The sequence below is a fragment of the Glossina fuscipes genome, unplaced genomic scaffold (genome assembly GCF_014805625.2).
Source record: "Glossina fuscipes isolate IAEA_lab_2018 unplaced genomic scaffold, Yale_Gfus_2 1, whole genome shotgun sequence".
NCBI classification, from domain to species: domain Eukaryota; kingdom Metazoa; phylum Arthropoda; class Insecta; order Diptera; family Glossinidae; genus Glossina; species Glossina fuscipes.
The window spans coordinates 45,171,111-45,190,528 of record NW_023998415.1 but is presented as its reverse complement, the minus strand read 5'-3'; the positions used below and the strand labels follow the sequence as shown (position 1 = coordinate 45,190,528).

At 31.8% G+C, this 19,418-nt stretch overlaps 1 protein-coding gene across 1 annotated transcript; it reads right to left on the bottom strand.

Moving 5' to 3' along the window:
- Nucleotides 1-10,585: 10,585 nt before the first annotated feature.
- Nucleotides 10,586-11,722, bottom strand: LOC119644967. The gene has a single exon (XM_038044710.1). It carries the CDS (start codon nt 11,720-11,722, stop codon nt 10,586-10,588), a length of 1,137 nt encoding a protein of 378 aa, XP_037900638.1.
- Between the last annotated feature and the right edge of the window lie 7,696 nt (nt 11,723-19,418).

Below are 19,418 nucleotides of genomic sequence, written 5' to 3'. Positions count from 1 at the left end.
CTCTCTCTCTCTCTCTCTCTCTCTCTCTCTCTCTCTCTCTCTCTCTCGCTCGCTCGCTCTCTACCTATCTATCTATCTATCTATCTATCTATCTATCTCTCTCTCTCTCTCTTAAGTATGCAACATCCACAAGGATTTGAGATAAACGTACGTTTTGTAATACTGATCGAGTTAGAAAATGATTCTGATTTAAATCTGTCCCCAATGTTTGTTTTTTCTTCTTCTATTCAACCTTGAAGCCGCAAATTTTCTTTAGATATTTTGATGGAATTTGTTGTTTCAACATATCCCATAAAACATATTATTTTGAGAAATTGTTATATGCGTAAGTGTAGGTCGATGGTGCAGGTTACTTATAGGGTATATGAGTCGTGGTCTACTATAGTACTTTAATTTGTTTTATTCTTTTTTTTTTTTAAACAAATTGAAAAAATTAAACACTTTTGTTTTATTAGTCCGAACAGAATACAAAACAACCAAAGACAGGATCGAATTGTTGCTAATGAAATTTGATGATGATAGCCTTTAATGGAGAATCGTATAAATGAAGAGAAGAAGAACATAATGATACGATTTATCAATTAAGTTGAGGTAAGAGATCGGAAAATGAACTTTTCCTTTTTCATATAAACGATTCCTTAAGTATTTACCGAGCGATATGAAAATTCAAAATTAAATTCAAAATTTATTTTAGTTTTTAAAATTTTTGAAAACGGAAACATATCACATTCCGGATGGATAATGTATCAAACACACCACTTTATAAACTCATATAAATTGAACGATACAGATATGACTTGTGGTTTAGGTGTCCTTTTTGATAGAAAGGCACGGGCTGCTCTGCATATTTCATTCTCTATCAATAAAGCAAGATCCACATTGGGATTGATTGAGCGTTGGACTCGTGAATTCAACGATCCCTATATTACGAAGAGACTTTACATGACGTTAGTTAGACGACCAATACTTGAATGTTGCTGCGGAGGTGTGGTCTCCGCCCTAGCGCTGTTATGTCAACGCGATCGAATCGGTGCAAAAACAATTTCTGCTTTGTTTTGCGTTAAAGAATTTGTCATGACGTCCTCTTACAACCCTCTCACAATATGAAGATAGATTAATACTCATATCATTCCGCAGAAATGCGTATTTATACTTGACATCTCATTCTTACAGTACAATTAATTAATGGAGTTCGCGACTTGAAAACTCTTTTGAGTGAAATCTACATTAACGCTTCCGTTCGATTCTCTAGAAGTTATCCGTTGTTAAAGCTTAGTTTTTAGCGATAATTCAGACAAGATTCATAAACTGATTAATATATCTGATTCTATATTTAGTATAAAAGCAACTCGTGTATGGACTCGTATATTGCCAATGTCATATCTTGATGATAATAATCAATAAATGGGCGAGCGGTCCATTGGTAAGCGGTATGTTAACAAAGCCCCAAAACTCGGTGTAAAGAGCCAGAATGGTGGTTAAGCTATGTTTAATTACATATTACAGGAAGGAGCCTATGTTTATCGATGTAGGTTTGACGTTGTGTACATATATGCATAATGTTGCATTATTGTTGTTAGTTGAATTGAAATTCGATAATAAGTAAATAAACTCCGGAAGTTCTAATAAATAGTTTTATTTACCCTTTTTCTAGCCCTATTAGGAACATAACCTAAGTAAAAAATGCATTAAAAATTGATATAAAAAAAAAAGAAAAAAAAAATCGATAGAATTATAGGTTTCCAGGGGATTTGAGTTTATTAAAGGAAAATTGAAATGACAAACAAAAAAAAAAACGACAAAAAGAAGAAGAGACAAACATTGAAAATAAAGAAATATGCTTTAATAAAATTTAATTAAAAATAGTTTTACCGTATCATCGTGTGAAGCGGTTTTTGCTTTTGATCGTCTTCTCTTGTTGTATAATTTCAAAAATGTAGAGGAAAGATGAAAATGATATGTGTATATGTATGCGCGCGCGCGCACCTTTGTGTGTGTGTGTGTATTTACGCCTGTATGTTACGTTTTATGTTTTGCGCAAAAAATAAAAAAAAAGAAGAAAACAAATAAAAAATAATATAAAGGGTTCATGTTACACGCAGCATAGACATATATACCTACATATATACATGCATATGGATATAGACATATATATGTTTTTGTAAATGTATGCGTGCATGCATGTACTTAGGTTACCGTGGTTTGTTATCATAGTTGTGCGCAGCATAACACAAATATGCATTAACATGTATACATACATATCTATCCGTTTTGTACAATAATATTCGCGTGAATTAAAGTTAGTATTGTGCATAATTGAAAATGACATGTTTCAACATAACGAACGAACAACATACCAGTGCACGGGTGGCTTCCTTAACTCACCGCTTGGCTCTTTTTCATTCTTTCTCTTTCTCTCTCTCTCTCTCTCTCTCACTCTCTCTCACTCTCTCTCTCTTTCGTTCTCTTTCTCCCACGGTTTCTTTTATCCTCTATAGCTATTATCATGGTTTACATGCCAACAGTAAAGTAAAGTACATTTGAAATGTATGCAATGGATTGATTATTGTATGAAGTTATGAAATTCATAAAATTTCTCTATTTATATATATATATATATATATATACGTATAGAGATGCGTGGATGTATACGTATGCGCGCGAGTATGTGTAAATAGGTTTAATGTTTAAAGGTTTCTTTTCTATATAGAGTAGAATTTTGCTGGCAAATGCAAACTATATTGTATATGTATATGAATGCATGTGTAGCTCTCTGTGTATAGCTCACCGTTTGTGTATGTATATAATAAGTATTATATCTATGTATGTTATAATCATGTGTGCATACACATTCAACATGTGGGGTTATTTGGTTGTATAGTCTCTTAGGTAAATATAATATATTTGAATGGGTTTGTGCGTGCATGCTTGTCCACTTAGGTTGCCAGAACTAAATGTCATTGACACTACTATATATGTATGAATGTTATGCATACGTATAGTGTAGGTTTCTTTTTTTTTTTTTTTGTTGTTGTTGATTATTCTGCTTCTCTCTCTCTCTCTCTCTCTCTTTCTCTCTCTCTCACTCACATACCTTGCCGTCTCGTCTATAAATAATTATATGCAACAATCTACACAATGTTTATACAGATATAGATGTATGTATGTATGTATGTTAGTGTGAGTGTGTATTTATATATGCAGTTTGTTTTTAATTGCAATTCCATTCAGTTGAATGGTGCAATGAAATGACTGAACAATTACGCATTTCCTTGTAAAGGTACGGACGGAGTACGTGTACGCATTATACCGCAAACAGCATTAATATAAAATAATATGAACAACGAATTACAACAACGTTAACATTGCAATTATATATATATGCAATTATATATATATATATATACATATATAGTATTGTATAGTATTATAATAAAACTGGATGGTGTTTAGAAATTTTTACTCCCTTCGTATATTAAAGAAACAAGTTTTTTGTTTTTGTTTACATCCACCCCCGAGCCGTACAATAGATTTGTAACATTCATTAGGCTAAATACACAGATCAATTTGGCTATGGCTCTCTATCTGACTCCTTTTTGAAATCACTATGGCAAAATTCAAATTTTATTTAGAAACACAAGCCCGATTGGAAATTGTATTTAATCATATTCGGCAGCTTATGCTTTGAAATCAATTCAATATCGTTCGATATCAATTGTGATAAATACTAATATTAACAATTTTAAAATCTTAAGTTTGATTTTAATATTTTCGTTAAGACTTGCAGAGAACATTTTCAGAAGCATCCATATGGATCAACTACTATATGATATATGAATTTTGATTTTTACAGCCCAGTCAGCCTCTATAGCATCATGCTAAATTGTATACAAAGGAATGACTTTTTTATTTTTATTTTTTTGATGTTAAGATGGAGAAATGTATATATGATATATATAATATCGTAGACATGCTAGTACACGGCATCAGCTAACACACGTTTCTTTTTGTAAATTATTAAAAAAAAGTCAGACTTCTTTAAAAAAAAAAAAAGACAAATCAATAACAGGTGATTTACTGAGTTGAGTAAAAAAAGCTTAAAGTTTCTGGAAAATATTTGAAAAACACGTTTTTGAAAAAACAAAAAACATGAAATAAAAATAAGTAAAAATTTTAAAGTTAGGCAAAGTCGACCATTAGATTAGCTGAACAATTCGCTTTATGCCATTTTTCACTTACTTTGCAGGTAAAATGACTTGTGTAAAGGTTCCGTTTCCACGAGGAGCCCCTTAGCAAAATTAATTATCTTAGAAAAGATCTTAGCCCTTAGCCCTTACGTAATGTATTAAAGTATTCGACCTTGTTGCCATATAAAGACTTAATTCTTATGAGAACTTTTGCAAGGAATGGGATGAGGTCCAAAAAATATCAAAAAAGACATAGTTAAAATTTAATACGCCTTGTTTTTATTATTCTGTATCAATTATTGTTGAATAGGTAAAAGTAGTTCGCACTATATATACAGGCAAACCTGTTTTTGTGCGGTCGATAGGGACCGCAGAAAAAAAACCGCACAAAAAAAAATATTCAAAAACTTCATAAATAGCTATAAGAAATAATTTTTCACAGCATATTAAAGAACATTTTTTTTATGCGGTAGAGAGGGACCGCATAAAAAAAGTCTCACTTAGAAAATATCTCAAAGCTTCACGAAATAGCAAGAAAGTGCTTTTCAAACAAAATAAATAATTAAATTACACATTGAAACATTTAAAAAAATTTTAATTTCTAATTTTAAACAAGGAGAAATTTTCAAAATGTACCTAATTCAACACTACTCGTCGTAGTTCAAAACGCGCATATTTTTGCGATGAACTGGTTCGTAATCGCTTTCGTCACTTGAAGATACTACAGTTGATTTATTTTTTGTTAACATGTAGTCGGTGATAAGTTTTTGCGACGACGGTCGTTTGACTGTATATACATATATTATAATATATATATATGTATATATTAATAGCTACATTAGTTTATAGTTACGCCGCGTTTGTTTTAACTTGTTTTTGTACTCTTGTGTACACATTTTGTATATATATGGGCATTCAGTTATGTCTAGCATAAGTAAATCGGGGTAAAAAGGACATTTTATTACATTATTACATTCCCTTCAAACACGGATCGCTTCGCGTTTTCTATAAACTTTCATAATAAAATGTTAACATTTTATCTTTCTTGCTATATATATATATATATATAGAGCTTACTTTTCGTAGAAATGGCTATGCGCGAGAACGGTTGAAAAAATTACCCCATCCGATCGATATTATATCGAAAATCGCGATCTGTAGTTTGAACAAAAAAAAAATATATGCGCAAGCATTGGATGGGCAGACGGATCGGAGAAGCGAAAATAGATTTAAAGAAATAATCCCGAATCGTGTCGCATACGTAGATGCGTACAAATTTAACACACCCTGTACGAGATACGGTGTGTAGTATAAACACATATCTATTGCCTGAAATTTGATTGACGTTAGATTTTGCAAAGGTAAAGAAAGGCATAGCAAACGGAGCGGGAGTATTATATGCAGAGAAAGACTAAGTACCTTATCTCAACATCTATATATCTTATCAGGCGGGCGAATTGTTCGCAAATATTTCATTATTAACATTCTTAGTTGGATTATTTTTTATTTACATATATTTGGGCATACACACACATATATATATATATATTCTTACATGTGTGTACGTTCTTGCGCAAAACTCAGAAAACATGCTCTGCAATAAAACGTGAAGAAAGAAGGAAAATAATTCAACTAATTTTTGTTGTTTTTGTTTTCATTTTTGCCCTTTTAGACATCTTCAATGTATCGCGATTACGCGATGTCATCCGATGGTTTAACTAAATTATTAAAGTTTCCACGGCTTGCAAAGTGCGATTGCTTTGTGCGCTGACAATAAGATGCGATCTTAAGCGCTCGTTCGCGCGATAATATATGTATATCATTGAATTTGAATTTCTTTCATGCACAAAGTGAAGACAAAAAGTAAAAAAGGAAAAAAAAAATTAATCAACGAACATGTTATCAAATGAAATGAATCAAGTAAAGGCAAACACGCGTAGCCACACTTACACACACAAACGTATTTGCGTTCTTTTTGTTTTTAAAATTTTCGTTTTTTCGTCATCTCATCATGTTTGCAAGCACTTGTGAAGAAGAGCTTGTCCATTAACAATTATTTACGTAGTTGATGGCGTAACGTAAAACCAAAAATTCGATCGATTCAGTTTCTTTTTCTTCAACTTATTTTTTACTAGTTTGTTACTTTCCTTCTCTCCTTAGTAAAAATAGACTCTTTTTTCCAAATGCATAAAATGCATTGATATATATATGCATACACATACTAACTATAATATAATATATATGAAGATTGTTTGCGTTGTTGTTGTTGGTTTATTTGGAGAACATCATATTCGAAATATAAGTTCGCTGGGCATGTTTGTTTTTTTTTTTTTTTTTTTGTCAAATCTGCAAATATTATAATTGAATTGCGTTAGTCATGTCTCCCTCTGGAGTATTGATTTGTTTTCTCTGTCTATCCGTTTTTTTTTTGTTTTTTTTTTGTTTTTATTTTTTATCTATCAAAAAACCATTGTAAGGAATTGAACGTAGAAGGGAAAAACCGCCTCAAGACCCAGATGATGGGTATACGAAATTCGTTTTTAGATATACACATAAAACAGTTTTCAATTCTGCTCAATTGTTGTTTGTTTGTTTGCGTTTGCGTTTGCGTTTCTGTTCCTTCTTTTCTAAAAATGCATGTCTGCTCCAGACATATTTGTCTGAAGCGATCAAAGTGCGTCTGTCTACCATTTCAAAAGATTGTTATCAACGTGACATGAATAAATGTAAAACATTATAATGTGTGCGGATTTGATTATTTAATGCATAACGCGTATATGTGAGCCTTAGTATATAGAATTGAATGCATTACGAAGACAAAAGGTTCACTTTAATAAATACGCATTTGTATGCGTAAATAAAAAATTATATTGCGACCTTGCTTAAATATTCCGCAGAATCCATTTAAAGGTTTTTTTCCGTTTTTTCCGCGTTTTTTTTTTGCAGTTTTTTTAAATGCATTAAGGCAGTGATTCCAAATTGTTGAAATTTTTATTTCTCGAAAAGTTCACGTGCACCAAGGACTACTGCCTTTGGAGCCTATGTTCTGCTGATAATTACACAATCCTAAGGAGGCTATAATTTGATAAATCGCATACCTTTGTCTTTTTCCAACGATATTAAGTGAGTCCAAATATTTCGAGTTGGGAGAGGATGTTTTAGAAATTAGGTTTTTCTTCTTTTTTTTTTTTTTGTTATAAAAGGATTTGAAAAGAGTACTTTCTTAAGAAAAACTCAGTCTTAGCATATAAATATATATGTACATGTTACGATAAATATTTCTATTCAAGCACTGGAAACATCATTAATGCTAAGATCGCCTGCTGTTTTTTTACGTCATCTTTCGAACGATTCTGAACACTAAATAGATATGTTGAACAGACAAGCACTTGTCCCGTTTTTTCCTTGCAGGATGATATGCGAAGGCATTTACAAATTCATTGGCAGACTAGATATCGTTTCTCTCTTGAGGAAAGTTTATATAGCATTGTATCAGCGAAAAGGTATGTACAAATTTCATATAGGTAAAAGATGATATGCGTGAGCACACACTTGGGTAATAATTATGAGTAGAAAAGTTGCTTATTTGGTCACGATTTACTTGAAAGAATGAAACCAATAATTTCTCTTCCTTAGGCGAAATATAAAAAGTGGTAGAGAAGGAGTTTATTGTGGGCATAGCTCAATCTAAGTAATAATTTCTCTTTTTTCATAAGCAATGTAAATCTTAGCCAGATGGTTGGGGTACATTAGCTCGTCATTTGAAGAAAAAAATTTTATAATTGTTGTTACGCTACAGAGCTTAGACTTCTACTTATAAATCAAAAACAATTTACATTCTTATCTGGAAATGAGTAAATGCATGCGTTTTTTTGCATGTACTTGTTTTATATACCCGCCACCGCTCATTGTGCCATGACGTTTGTAAGATCCAGTTTCAGAGCCTCTGTAAAACACTTATGTTCATCATCTGCGTCAAATTCTGAAACGATATAGTAATGTCCGTCCACCTGCTTGTCATTGTTTTAGATTTGTAAAAAGTGCTTGTAAATCGTATGACGATATATATACTACAACTGGGAGACGTGACGATCGTATAACTCAAGAAAATCTATAAAAGTTCTGTGAAAGTTTATAAGAAATTTCTTTGAACTTTCTATCATGGCAGGATGAGGGATATATTCATTTTATCAACATGTTTGGAATGCCCAGACGGAAGCATCAGTGACCCCACAGAGCATATGTATATATTCTTGATAAGCATCAAATTCTAAGTCGATTTAAGCAAATCTGTCTATGTCTGTCCGTCGGCATGGCTGTCCATCTACATAATGTCGGCTGTAAACATTCTCCCAATGACAAAAATGAAGCTATGCACTTCAATACTTGCAGAAACAGTGGAAGTTCTTGAACGCCGATTAGTATTGAAAATTAGACAAATCGGTCGAAGAACCCAATCTACCCAGCATAACATAAAGTGAGAACATTTCGGTTTGCTCGTTACTCATAAACTAAAGCAGATTTGGGTACAAAAATTCGAAGACATATTCTATGGGCGATGCATAAACGGGAAGTATTGACCATGCCTACCCAATGTAACAGTGTATTAAACTTCAATTTTCTTTTCAATACTTTTATAACGCATAGAAACATGCTTCAAAAACCCCCTAAAATATACAAACTCTTGGCCAGTTTCAAACACCTCAACATGTCCTGTCTATCAGTCCGTTTGCCTATGCAACTGGGTAGTAAACATATCGCCTGAAAATTTGCAAAAGAATTTCAAAGTGATTTAAATTTTTGCAAGGACACGTCTACAAAGCCCACACGCTTATGCGACACAAATTTTTATTTTGAAAATAGAAAAAATCAGCCACGCCCACTCAATATTATAGAGCATGAAAATTTAGTCCCTTTTCTTTTTTTTTTTTTTTTTAGGATAATGGTGAAGGGTATAAATGATGCAGTCACGATCGAATATAATTTTCTTACTTGTTTTAGTTTCATTGTAATATTGATTTTTTCTTGTTTTTTTTTGTCTAAACGCAACACGGTTAAACTATTCACCTATTTTATGAACTAAGCCTTCAATTGCGCTAAACGTAGCGATAATTGTTTTAACCCGACTACTAACTATTAACGAATGATTCTATGGGAATGAAAGTTGCGATTAGCTATTAGAGACACGTTATCCATTTATCTATTTACGCAGCTGCTGTACAATACACTACATTAATGACGAACAGCATCACAACCTGCGAACCCAATTTAATTAAAAGTAAAACATTGATAATGAAATGATTGAAGAAAAAGTTCATTTAAATGAAATTTCAAAACGCTTTTATATTTGTGTCACGTAATGTGATTTATCGTTAACGGGCCCACACACACGCAAATGCACACGAAACCATTAACCACAGAATGAGATAAAGACCACAATGATTTACATAGAAACGACTGAGCAACAGTTACAAAAGGCCAAGAGTTGTTATATATATGCATATATATACATACTCACACACAAACACGCAAATACAAATGGATTGCATATACACATATATATATATATATATATATATATATATACATATATATATATATATGGACGTGTGCATACCGGCAGATATTGGATTCCTGTCAGAGACGATGAAAAATCAAACTAAAATGACATACGTACAAATGTTATACTTAATGCATACATAGATACAACCGAATCGAACACATTTTTGCACACACGTGTACAATTGAATGACAAGCAATGTAGGCACAATTACCTATAGGTTCGTGTATAAGCATATGAACGTGGAAAACTGGACTGAAATATTTACATTTCTTTATATATATGTAGTGTAGATATGAGGGTATATGCTTTGCCATTGGTTGGACTATATGCAGTCAACAGTGCGGACTGTGAAATGTTTTTCGAGTTGATTATGCGAAAATAAATGTCGATGGTATTTGAAAAACGATCTCTGTCGTTCACAATCCGACAGACAGTTACATTTGTATATATTTATCATATGGCATTACTTGTCATGGTTGTCAGTTTAGTAACACAAAATACTGCATCTCGTACCTCGTTGCTAATTGTAGTGGGTGGTTGTGAAAAATTACCTTTATATAATATTTGCACACATACATTCGTACATACGAATATATTCGTAGACGATCGCCGTACTTTCAATATCCTATGTTTTTAGAAAATAGATGATAGATGATGACGAGTTAAGAAATTCTCAAAACCCAAAATAATTTCGATTCGCTTTTTCGCTTTTTCGATTTTTGTTTTTGTTTTGTTTTTTTTTTTTTTTAGAAAATTTATTTAATTAACATATGTATATCAGTCGATATCGGTAAAATACTCTAAAGATTTTGAAAAACAATTATAAAAAGGAAATTTAACCTTTACGATACAAATTACCGTCGAGACCTTCGACAAACTCAATCTGGCCGACGTCACATTCAGTTTTACCAGTTATTTGCTTAGGTCGATTAATATTCACCATCTCGCTAAGATTGACTGAGGGAGCAGTTGGTACGTATTCTTTACGATCACGTTCCAAGGTTATGAATTTCGAGCAACCGCACTGCTTTAACCATTCTGCTGGTAAATCGTATTTCGGTCTAGCGTCGGGTAACATAGCCGTCGTTTCGACACCCACTTCCGAGCAGACTTTAGTTCCGCCACACGATACGCAACGTACACCTTCCATGATAATGCCTGCCGCTCGTGGACAATGCTTTCTAGTTTGTAAATAAGTAATGTCTTGATCAATGCGATTGAAACGATCCCTGATGTATTTTTTAAGCGCCGGCATATGTATCTTATCCAGTTTAGCATCAAGCATATCTTGCACCTCTTCCATTGTAGCCAAGAATTGCGTATGATTCTCATTGATTTTTGTGCGTAATAGTTCGATTTCTTCAATGCATGTCTGCAACAATTCAATTTTTAGATATTCCTCTTCGGCCCGTTTAAGAAATTTCGTAAACTCTTCGTGTAATTGATTGATTTTATCTTCGAAATAAAACATTCTATCAATCATTGGCGCTGAGATTCGTCTAAGCAATTTTTTTAAGAAATCGGTATTCTTTATCAATTTACAGGCCAACTCATTCTCCGGATCGCAGACGGTACATAAATCTTCACAGCCATAAGTATCCCAATTTTCCCATGCAAAGCGTGTACCCTTTAAATTGCTCATTGCCTTTATCTCGTCGAGATGCTTTTGCAATTTCACCTCTAATGAATTTACACGCTCCTCCAAATTCTCTAAACGTTCTAATTTTTGCGAGATAGGCGCAACTTTTTCATCATTAAAAGCTAACGGTGATATTTTCGATTTCTCCAATATCTTATGCAAAGACTTGGCCTCGTAGGCGCTAAGTGAAACTTTCTCATTTTGACAGTCCAACTTTTTCAATAGAATTTCAAGCAAACTTTGCAATACAGCAACATTGACGTTTGTCAATTCCGGGGAACCCAAAGCAATTTTGGCTAAATCTTGCAGTTTCAACTCCAATCGCGCGAACATCTTCGCAAGATATTTAATATCACAAATTATAAAAAGTAAATTCTATGCAAATAAAATAAATGTTGAAAATTGATTAGATTTTCAACGGAATAAAATTTCGATTTTTAACAATTTTTTAACAATCGGAACAAATTTTCTCTCTCTCTCTTTTTGATTAGATATGCACGGGTAACTGTGGAAAGAAAAAAAAGAGGACACTTTCACCCATTTTCATACTTTGCATATGGAAGTGTTTTTTTTTTTTTTTTTTTTTTTTTTTTTTTTTTTTTTTTTTTTTTTGGTTTTTCTTAGTCAACAACTACAAACCGTGAAAAGAACTGAGAAGCCTATGGAGACGTCTTATCTAAAATGTAGATGACGATAATCAATTATTTTCAAATATTGTTTGCTTTTCATATATATTTTGAAGAGGACAGAGGATGGGACTGTTCTAGATAGACATTAGACCAAGACGGGGGAAATGCAGTTTTTATAGGTTTAAAAAAGTCTGCAGTCTCTAAATCCCATGGCACTGAGCATCGCATAAGTCGCTACCCTTACTGACGTTAAAGAATCCGATATTTTTGTTCATTTTATTCACTTATTGCTAAATGCCTTAATGAGAAACACTTGAGTCGCGTTAGGATTGGTCCTGTTTGGAGTCAGTTAAGCCGTTTCTTACAAAGCGTTCAATTGTCAAGAGCATTTTTTTTTTAACGTTACTTGGGAAAAAATTCATATCAAGTTTTAGGTAAAAATTTGCTATAGAGGTGTATTTGTAATTTGCTCACGCCGGTTTTCGCAACTAAATTTATATATAACCCGGGTAAAAATTTTGCATAAAGCTGTACGTGCATATGTGCTAGAAGGCGCCAGTTATAGGTTTTTGATTTTATTGTTGTTACGTCACAATCATTTTTTAATGTAACCCATGGCTGTTGGAATTTCGGTCGCAAAAAAATTTAATGGACCAGTTTGCTGGCCAGTGGTTTAACTAGCGGTTGTTTTAAATTAAAATTTTCATGTCGAGCAAGGTTGACTACTTAGTATTATACTATTGCGAATTCACTTGCTATAATCTAAGATTAAGATATTGATAAGAAGTGGGTGCGGCCGTAAAAGAAATAAAACTGAGCTAATTCATTTTCAGAGGCAAATGACGATCTATAGAATGTACATAAAAATACAGAGGCAGACTTCACACGGACAGATGGACGGATATGCTTGAATCGATTGGTGTAGCAAGAGGGGAGCCTATTTAGGAGATCGCACAAAATTTATAGACCCTTGTTTTTTTTGCTAGATGGGCTTTCCTTTACGTTTGATAACGTCATTTAAACGTTTTGATATATATCGGGTAATTTTTCTAGTGTGCGAAACAAGGATTTTACTCGATTCTTCTTATAGTCTATTTTTCAGGTCTTGGCACTGAGTGTTTTCGCATACGGCCATCCAATTCTGCCGATATATTTTCAATGGGATTCATGCCTGGCGATTGGGGAAGACGGTGAAGCACTTTGGAGCAGTTGTGTAAGAGGCATTCTTGATTTAAGCGAGACTTACGCTTGAGGTCGTTATCTTGTTAAAATTTAATTGTTTCCAAAACACCAAGTTGTTCCGCTCTATGTTTTAAATTTTCCTTCCATAGCCTTGAAAAACCCTCCTTGTCCGTAAATAGCAATTTTCTTATTCCATCGGCTCTAATGCAAAGCAAACTATAACATGACCGATCCCGTGTGTCGCTGGTGCAAAAACGTGATAGGAAGCTTAATGAGACTCATTGTATATAAGAGTTGTAGTAAGTAAATGTAGGAAAACTATGTACACGCACCCGATGAAAGAACGGATTGTGCTCATCTTGAGAGGTTTAGAAGAAATAGTTTAGATCTTATTTTGATGAATGTTTACTTAACCCATTAATTTTTAGTGGGCAAAATGGACACATTTGCCCTAATATTTTAATATTAAAAGAAAAAGAAAAAAAAAAAAAATATTTTGACGGTAAATATTCGATCGTCTTTCGAATAATTTATGACAACAGCTTTATAACAAATTAATGAACTTGAAATTTTCATTTACTTACTATACTAATCTACAACAACAATGATCGTAAATAATGAATGAAATGATGATGATGTATTTTAAAAAAGAATAACATATAAATAACATATAGAAAAAAAAAAAAATAAATTATGATATTTTTTGTTCAGAAATGCCGTTAAATACAATAACAACTTACCACCCATTGCGTTTTGTGTTTAAAAATGATAACAAAAAAATAAAAGAAACAAAAAGAAACAAAAATTTCTAATGAAAACCTAATGAGTTACGACGAATGTATTCGTAAGGAAAATGAGAGATTAAAACAAAAAAAAAAAAGAGAAAAAAAAAGGGAGAAAAATAAAAGTTTGTGATTTATGTTGAAAGAATAAAAGCAACATATTTCTAATTTATGTGTCACTGTATCCCGTACTGGAGCGTCCGCAACTCGAAGTCAAGAGCACGAAGGACAACAACAAATAAATTCCAGTCTGTTATAACACCAATCAATGATTTTGTGGTATGATGATTGGAATTTTGATTAGCACAAAAATCAAAGATTTCTCTAACTAACGCGTGTTGGATTTTGAAAAATTTATGTTGTTTGTATGCTTCTCTGCAACGACTAACTTTAACTTTTATATAATTTTTTTTGATTTTATTATATTTTTTTTTTTTTTTATAGTTGCCGTTGTTGCTGTTGTTGTTGTTGTTGTTGTTGTTGATGTTGTTGATGTTGTTCTCTACTGCTATTATTGGTGTTTTGTTGTTGTTGTTGTTGTTGTTGTTTTATCAGTTCAGTGGCCGCTTGTCCAGTTTCAAACTGTAGGCCATTGTCTGGTGCTAAAGTGCGTAAGTTTACCTTTGTCTGTCCATTTGTTTGTCTGTCTGTCTGTCTGTCTGTCCGTCTGTGTTATGTGCTATGTGTGCACTTAAAGGTCCCAAAGCAGTGGTAGCTTAAGAGTAACAAACAAATATTTTAAATATTTCAACGATTTTCATCCAATTAAGGTTGATTTTAGAATTTCTGTTAACCACTCACACGCACAAGCGCACACACTTTTATAACCTGCACTTTACTGCTACTCTATACTATATATGGAATCGTTTCTTTCTGTTTCGCTTTTCAATGTTCATTCGCTTAATACTTATTATCTCGAAAGGATTTCGGTAGCTTAATTAAGATTTGTAAAGAAAACAAACAAATATGCCGACCGAAGATTACTTGTTGGTCTTAACCGCATATGAACAAAGGTAAGGTCGATGCTATCGTAAGGAGTTAACTAACTATTAAACAACAAGATACTAGTTTAAGTTAAATAAGAAATAAAAACAAGGTTAAAAGACTTTGTTTTTCTCTTTTTGTTTTTATATAAATACAATTTACAAAAATCGACTAAACATATAATATTATCTATGAAGATTTTTCGCATTTTTTATATCCATAAACGAAGGATCAAATTCAATAATACGCCTTAAACAATTAGTTAATTAAAGAATTTCGAATTTTAGAATGGACTTTAGGTATTTTTGATTGGACATGTATCGCGTTCATAATAAAGCGATTATGAATTTTTTTTTTTTTTTCTTGTTCGTATTTGCGAATTGGCACCCGTTCGGTCAAATTTCAGGATCATTATAATATTAATACATTGCCTGCCAAACTGCTACTAAGTAGGTGCCGTTTTCCATCATTCGTCTATCGTTTACAATGCAGGTAAGAGAAATATAAAATTATTAAGTAAAATAATCACAACAACAAATATTCATTTTTATATTCTAATATTTAAATTTAAAGAATTATGGTATGCACTGCCAAATGGTACGCGCATAGGAACAAGGGAACAATTCTTATATCCGGGTAATTGAATCGAAAGAGTTAATAAAATAATCAAACACTAAATATTAAGCATTATATATTATTCATTATTTATTTTATATTATATAATGAACATTAAAATATTTACAATTTATTAAAGAGTTTTTTCGCTTCAATAGATTTTGATGGTATTATAGTTTGATCGATATAATTCGCATAATCTAAGCATTAATCGATCATCAGCATCATGTTGATATAATTCCCCTTTTATTTCTATATCAAACTCCTTTGTCTAATCGTAAATGTGCTGGCATAAGTATTTTTAAAGTTCTGCTGAATTTGACATAAGCTTTAATAGCTTTGTTTCATTTCTTTAATTTTTTTTTTTTGCATTTTTTTTGGTGTTTTTAAAAGATTTTTTAAAAAAACAAACCTCCTACCGAGTAAATATCCCCCGAACCCTTTTCAATGTTAATATATATACACAATTAATCTTCTTAGCTTTATCCACATATGAAAAGAGTACACCCTACGTCAAGCGAAAAAAGTTTAGTTATATCAATTTTGGCAGAATATTTGTTACAGGTGAGCGTGTTCAACGGGACGCGTGGCGCTGCCAAGCAATAATTTGTCGTTCGATCAGTTCGATAAGTACGATCGATTTGCATTGCTCATCAATCATTTCTTATGCATATGTTTTTCTATATATATTTTTCATCGGATCGAAAATCTTAAAGCCTACATGCATTCATATTAAGGCAATTGATAACTTTGTACTGGGAACGATGATGGAAAAGAGTTTGATTTTCAACTGCTGATAGCCATAATGGCTTTGTGTTGTGCTTACGGAGGTAGCAGAGGTTGAGTTTCTGTTTTTATTATAATTGTACTCTTCACTATAATGAATGTTTAAAAGAATCAGAGTCGGTCTACTTTGTGCGTATAGCGAGCTGATTTCAACATTTTATAATTGACTAGGTTATGTTTGTTCGTCCGTATCCGGTCCTACTGGCATTTTAAGTCCGCGCTCTAGCACAAATTTTGTTTGAGTTGAACACATCACAATTTAAATGGGCGTGGCCTATCTGAAATATAATATAACAATGGAATTATTTCTAAAGAAAAAAAAAAAAAACAAAAATTCCGAGTATTAGATATAAAAATCTCATCTTTGTTACGATATATATCTCTATGAATGTGAAATCATTTTTGAGTTTTGCTTATTAAAAAATTTTTCAAGGTTGTCGTCAACCACGGACTTGGTCTTTCCAAGATGATTAAAATTTATTATTATATGAAATATAATTGATTTGTGTCCTATAAGAACTAAGACGAGAATAAGAAAATCTAATCGCGCTACGAGTTACGGGTTCCTTCAGACTTTCGGCAAACAAATTGTGTTTAGAATAAACCAAATTTGTGTTTTTTTTTTTTATTTATTAAATGCTTCTTCGAAGAATGTGCATAAAAAAATCGAAAAGAATTGTTTCATTTTTTTTTTTCTTTTTGTTATTTTGAAATAAATTTTATACCCACAGCCTAGCGATGACAAAAAGATTTTAACACATTTTTCAAAATCTCATACATATCGTATTATAGTCTACAACTATTAAGAAATTAAAATAAAGATTTTATTGCGAATAATTTCAAATAAAAAATAGTAACCGCAACTTTTAAATGAACATATGAACATACATATATATATATATATATATATATATATATCTATGTATATACAAACATGAAGACATTTGCTTAAAAGCCAACTGAAACTTAATAGAGTAACAGAAGAAAAAGGAATAGAAAATGTACTTTAAAATGAATCAACGCAACGCTACTATCAGTGATGGCGTTCCTCTATGCATGTATGTATGTGTGTGTGTGCGTATGTATATATTAAATATGTGGCACTTAAAGTTAATAAAAATTGGATTTCTATAGCAGCAATATATAGTTGTGTGTTTTTACTAAATTACACACACAAACACATATATATGCATACGTAGAAATATGTACATTTTAGCGATCAAACTCATAAAATATCAATTTTTAGAATACGATAGTTGTGCGATTGTGGTTGATATACATATATATATATATGTACGTTAATAAAAAAAAAAAAAAAAAAAAAAGATGATATTAGGGTTAAGACGAATTTTTTTATACTACGTGCTTTTTTGCTTTAAACGTTATAAATCAGGATAAGTATATTATGTCATGGAAGCGTAAACCTATTCCTAATAATTGTATTACGTATATATGACAAAATTGAAGAGAGAGAGAGAGAGAGAGAGAGAATACATTTAATTTAATCGAACATGCCAGATAAAGAAGAAAAGGAAACGAGATCGAATATTTAGATTTCAGCGAATAATTGTGGCGAACTCTTGATGCAAATCTCTTTCACTTTGCAGCGGATATGATAACTAAAATAAAACGCAAGTATTTCAGAACAAATTTGATATTGATTTCGTTAATTAAGATTATAATACATGTATATATATATATATTTGTTATGAATACGTTTTTTATTTTTTTTTATTTTTCTCTTTGGACATAAAATAATGAGTATATAAAATTTTAATATCATAACAATCTATTTTCTTCTCTTTAGTGGATTTGACACATTTCTGAGATCTGAGAACAAACTTTCACTTCCCTTGCCGTACTTTCGTTCTTCATAACAAATCAGTTTACTTGTATCTCTACTTCGAGAGACTTAATCAAGTCTCATTCTATTGATTTTTTGCGATAGAGTTGCATTCTAATTGCATTTCATCAAATTCGATGCTGTCTTGTTTGATACTTGTTCGAGTTACTGCTTAGGAGTTCTAAGATCATCGATTGTTCAACAGCTCGTTCGTACTTCTTTCCTTTTCTGCTATGTAACACTTTAATCCCTAATAATGATTATATATTTCGCTTACAATTGGATAATGTATCGGTCGACAATAGCCTCAATCTATAGTTTAGGCATTACATAATGTATTGAAATGGGGATAATATGGCTAACTTAAAATTTACTTGCAAATATGACATATGACCGATAGTGTTTACTTTCACATAGTATTTCTGCATTTAAGATATTTATGTGAAAACTATTTGTATTTTTTAAAATTTCTTCTTTTTTTTTTTTTTTTTATAAATATGGCGAGCAGACTTATGAGCGGGTTTAACTTAACTTTTCTTAAAGTTTCTGTAGACAATGCATAAATTTATAAAGTTTGTTACGATTATAAACATTTCAACACCAAAAGAATGTGATATTATATCGAGTCGGCGTCGCTAACCACCCTCTAATGTGTATTTTTGCAAGGAACAATGGTATGAAAAGCTTAATATGCTTTAATTTTTTGACGATTGTGCATGAAACTTGCTTGCCAAAGCCGCCAATCAGCCACCCAGTTAGACACAGCATGTATATTTGTGCATACGCGCGCAAAGAGAGATTGGATTTCCAAGTATGCTTACATGTGTATGTACATCTAAACGTATCTAGAGAGTATGCTACTTTGTTTTAATGTGTATCATACATTTGCCATTCATTAAATGTTTTACGAGTTCATAATTGCCCGGGTTGTTTCATTTTTTTTTTCTTTTTTCTTTTTTGTTTTTCAAGCATGTCTTACTTTACTTAGGCAGACACAGCAAGCATGAATATTTTTTTCTTAATCATTAAAATTAAATAAAATCCGCAAATAAAAAAGAAATAAAATAAATTATTGAAAACAAAAATAAAATTCATACTAAGAAGAATTTAAAGCACCCATCATCTTATATAAGTATCATGCGAGAAAATCGTGAACTTTTTTAAATTATAGATGGATCGGTGGATGGATCAATTTACATCATAACTAA

What these genes read in the sequence shown, in the direction of transcription:
- LOC119644967 (XM_038044710.1), bottom strand. Translation starts at nt 11,722, where the DNA reads ATGTTCGCGCGATTGGAGTTGAAACTGCAAGATTTAGCCAAAATTGCT.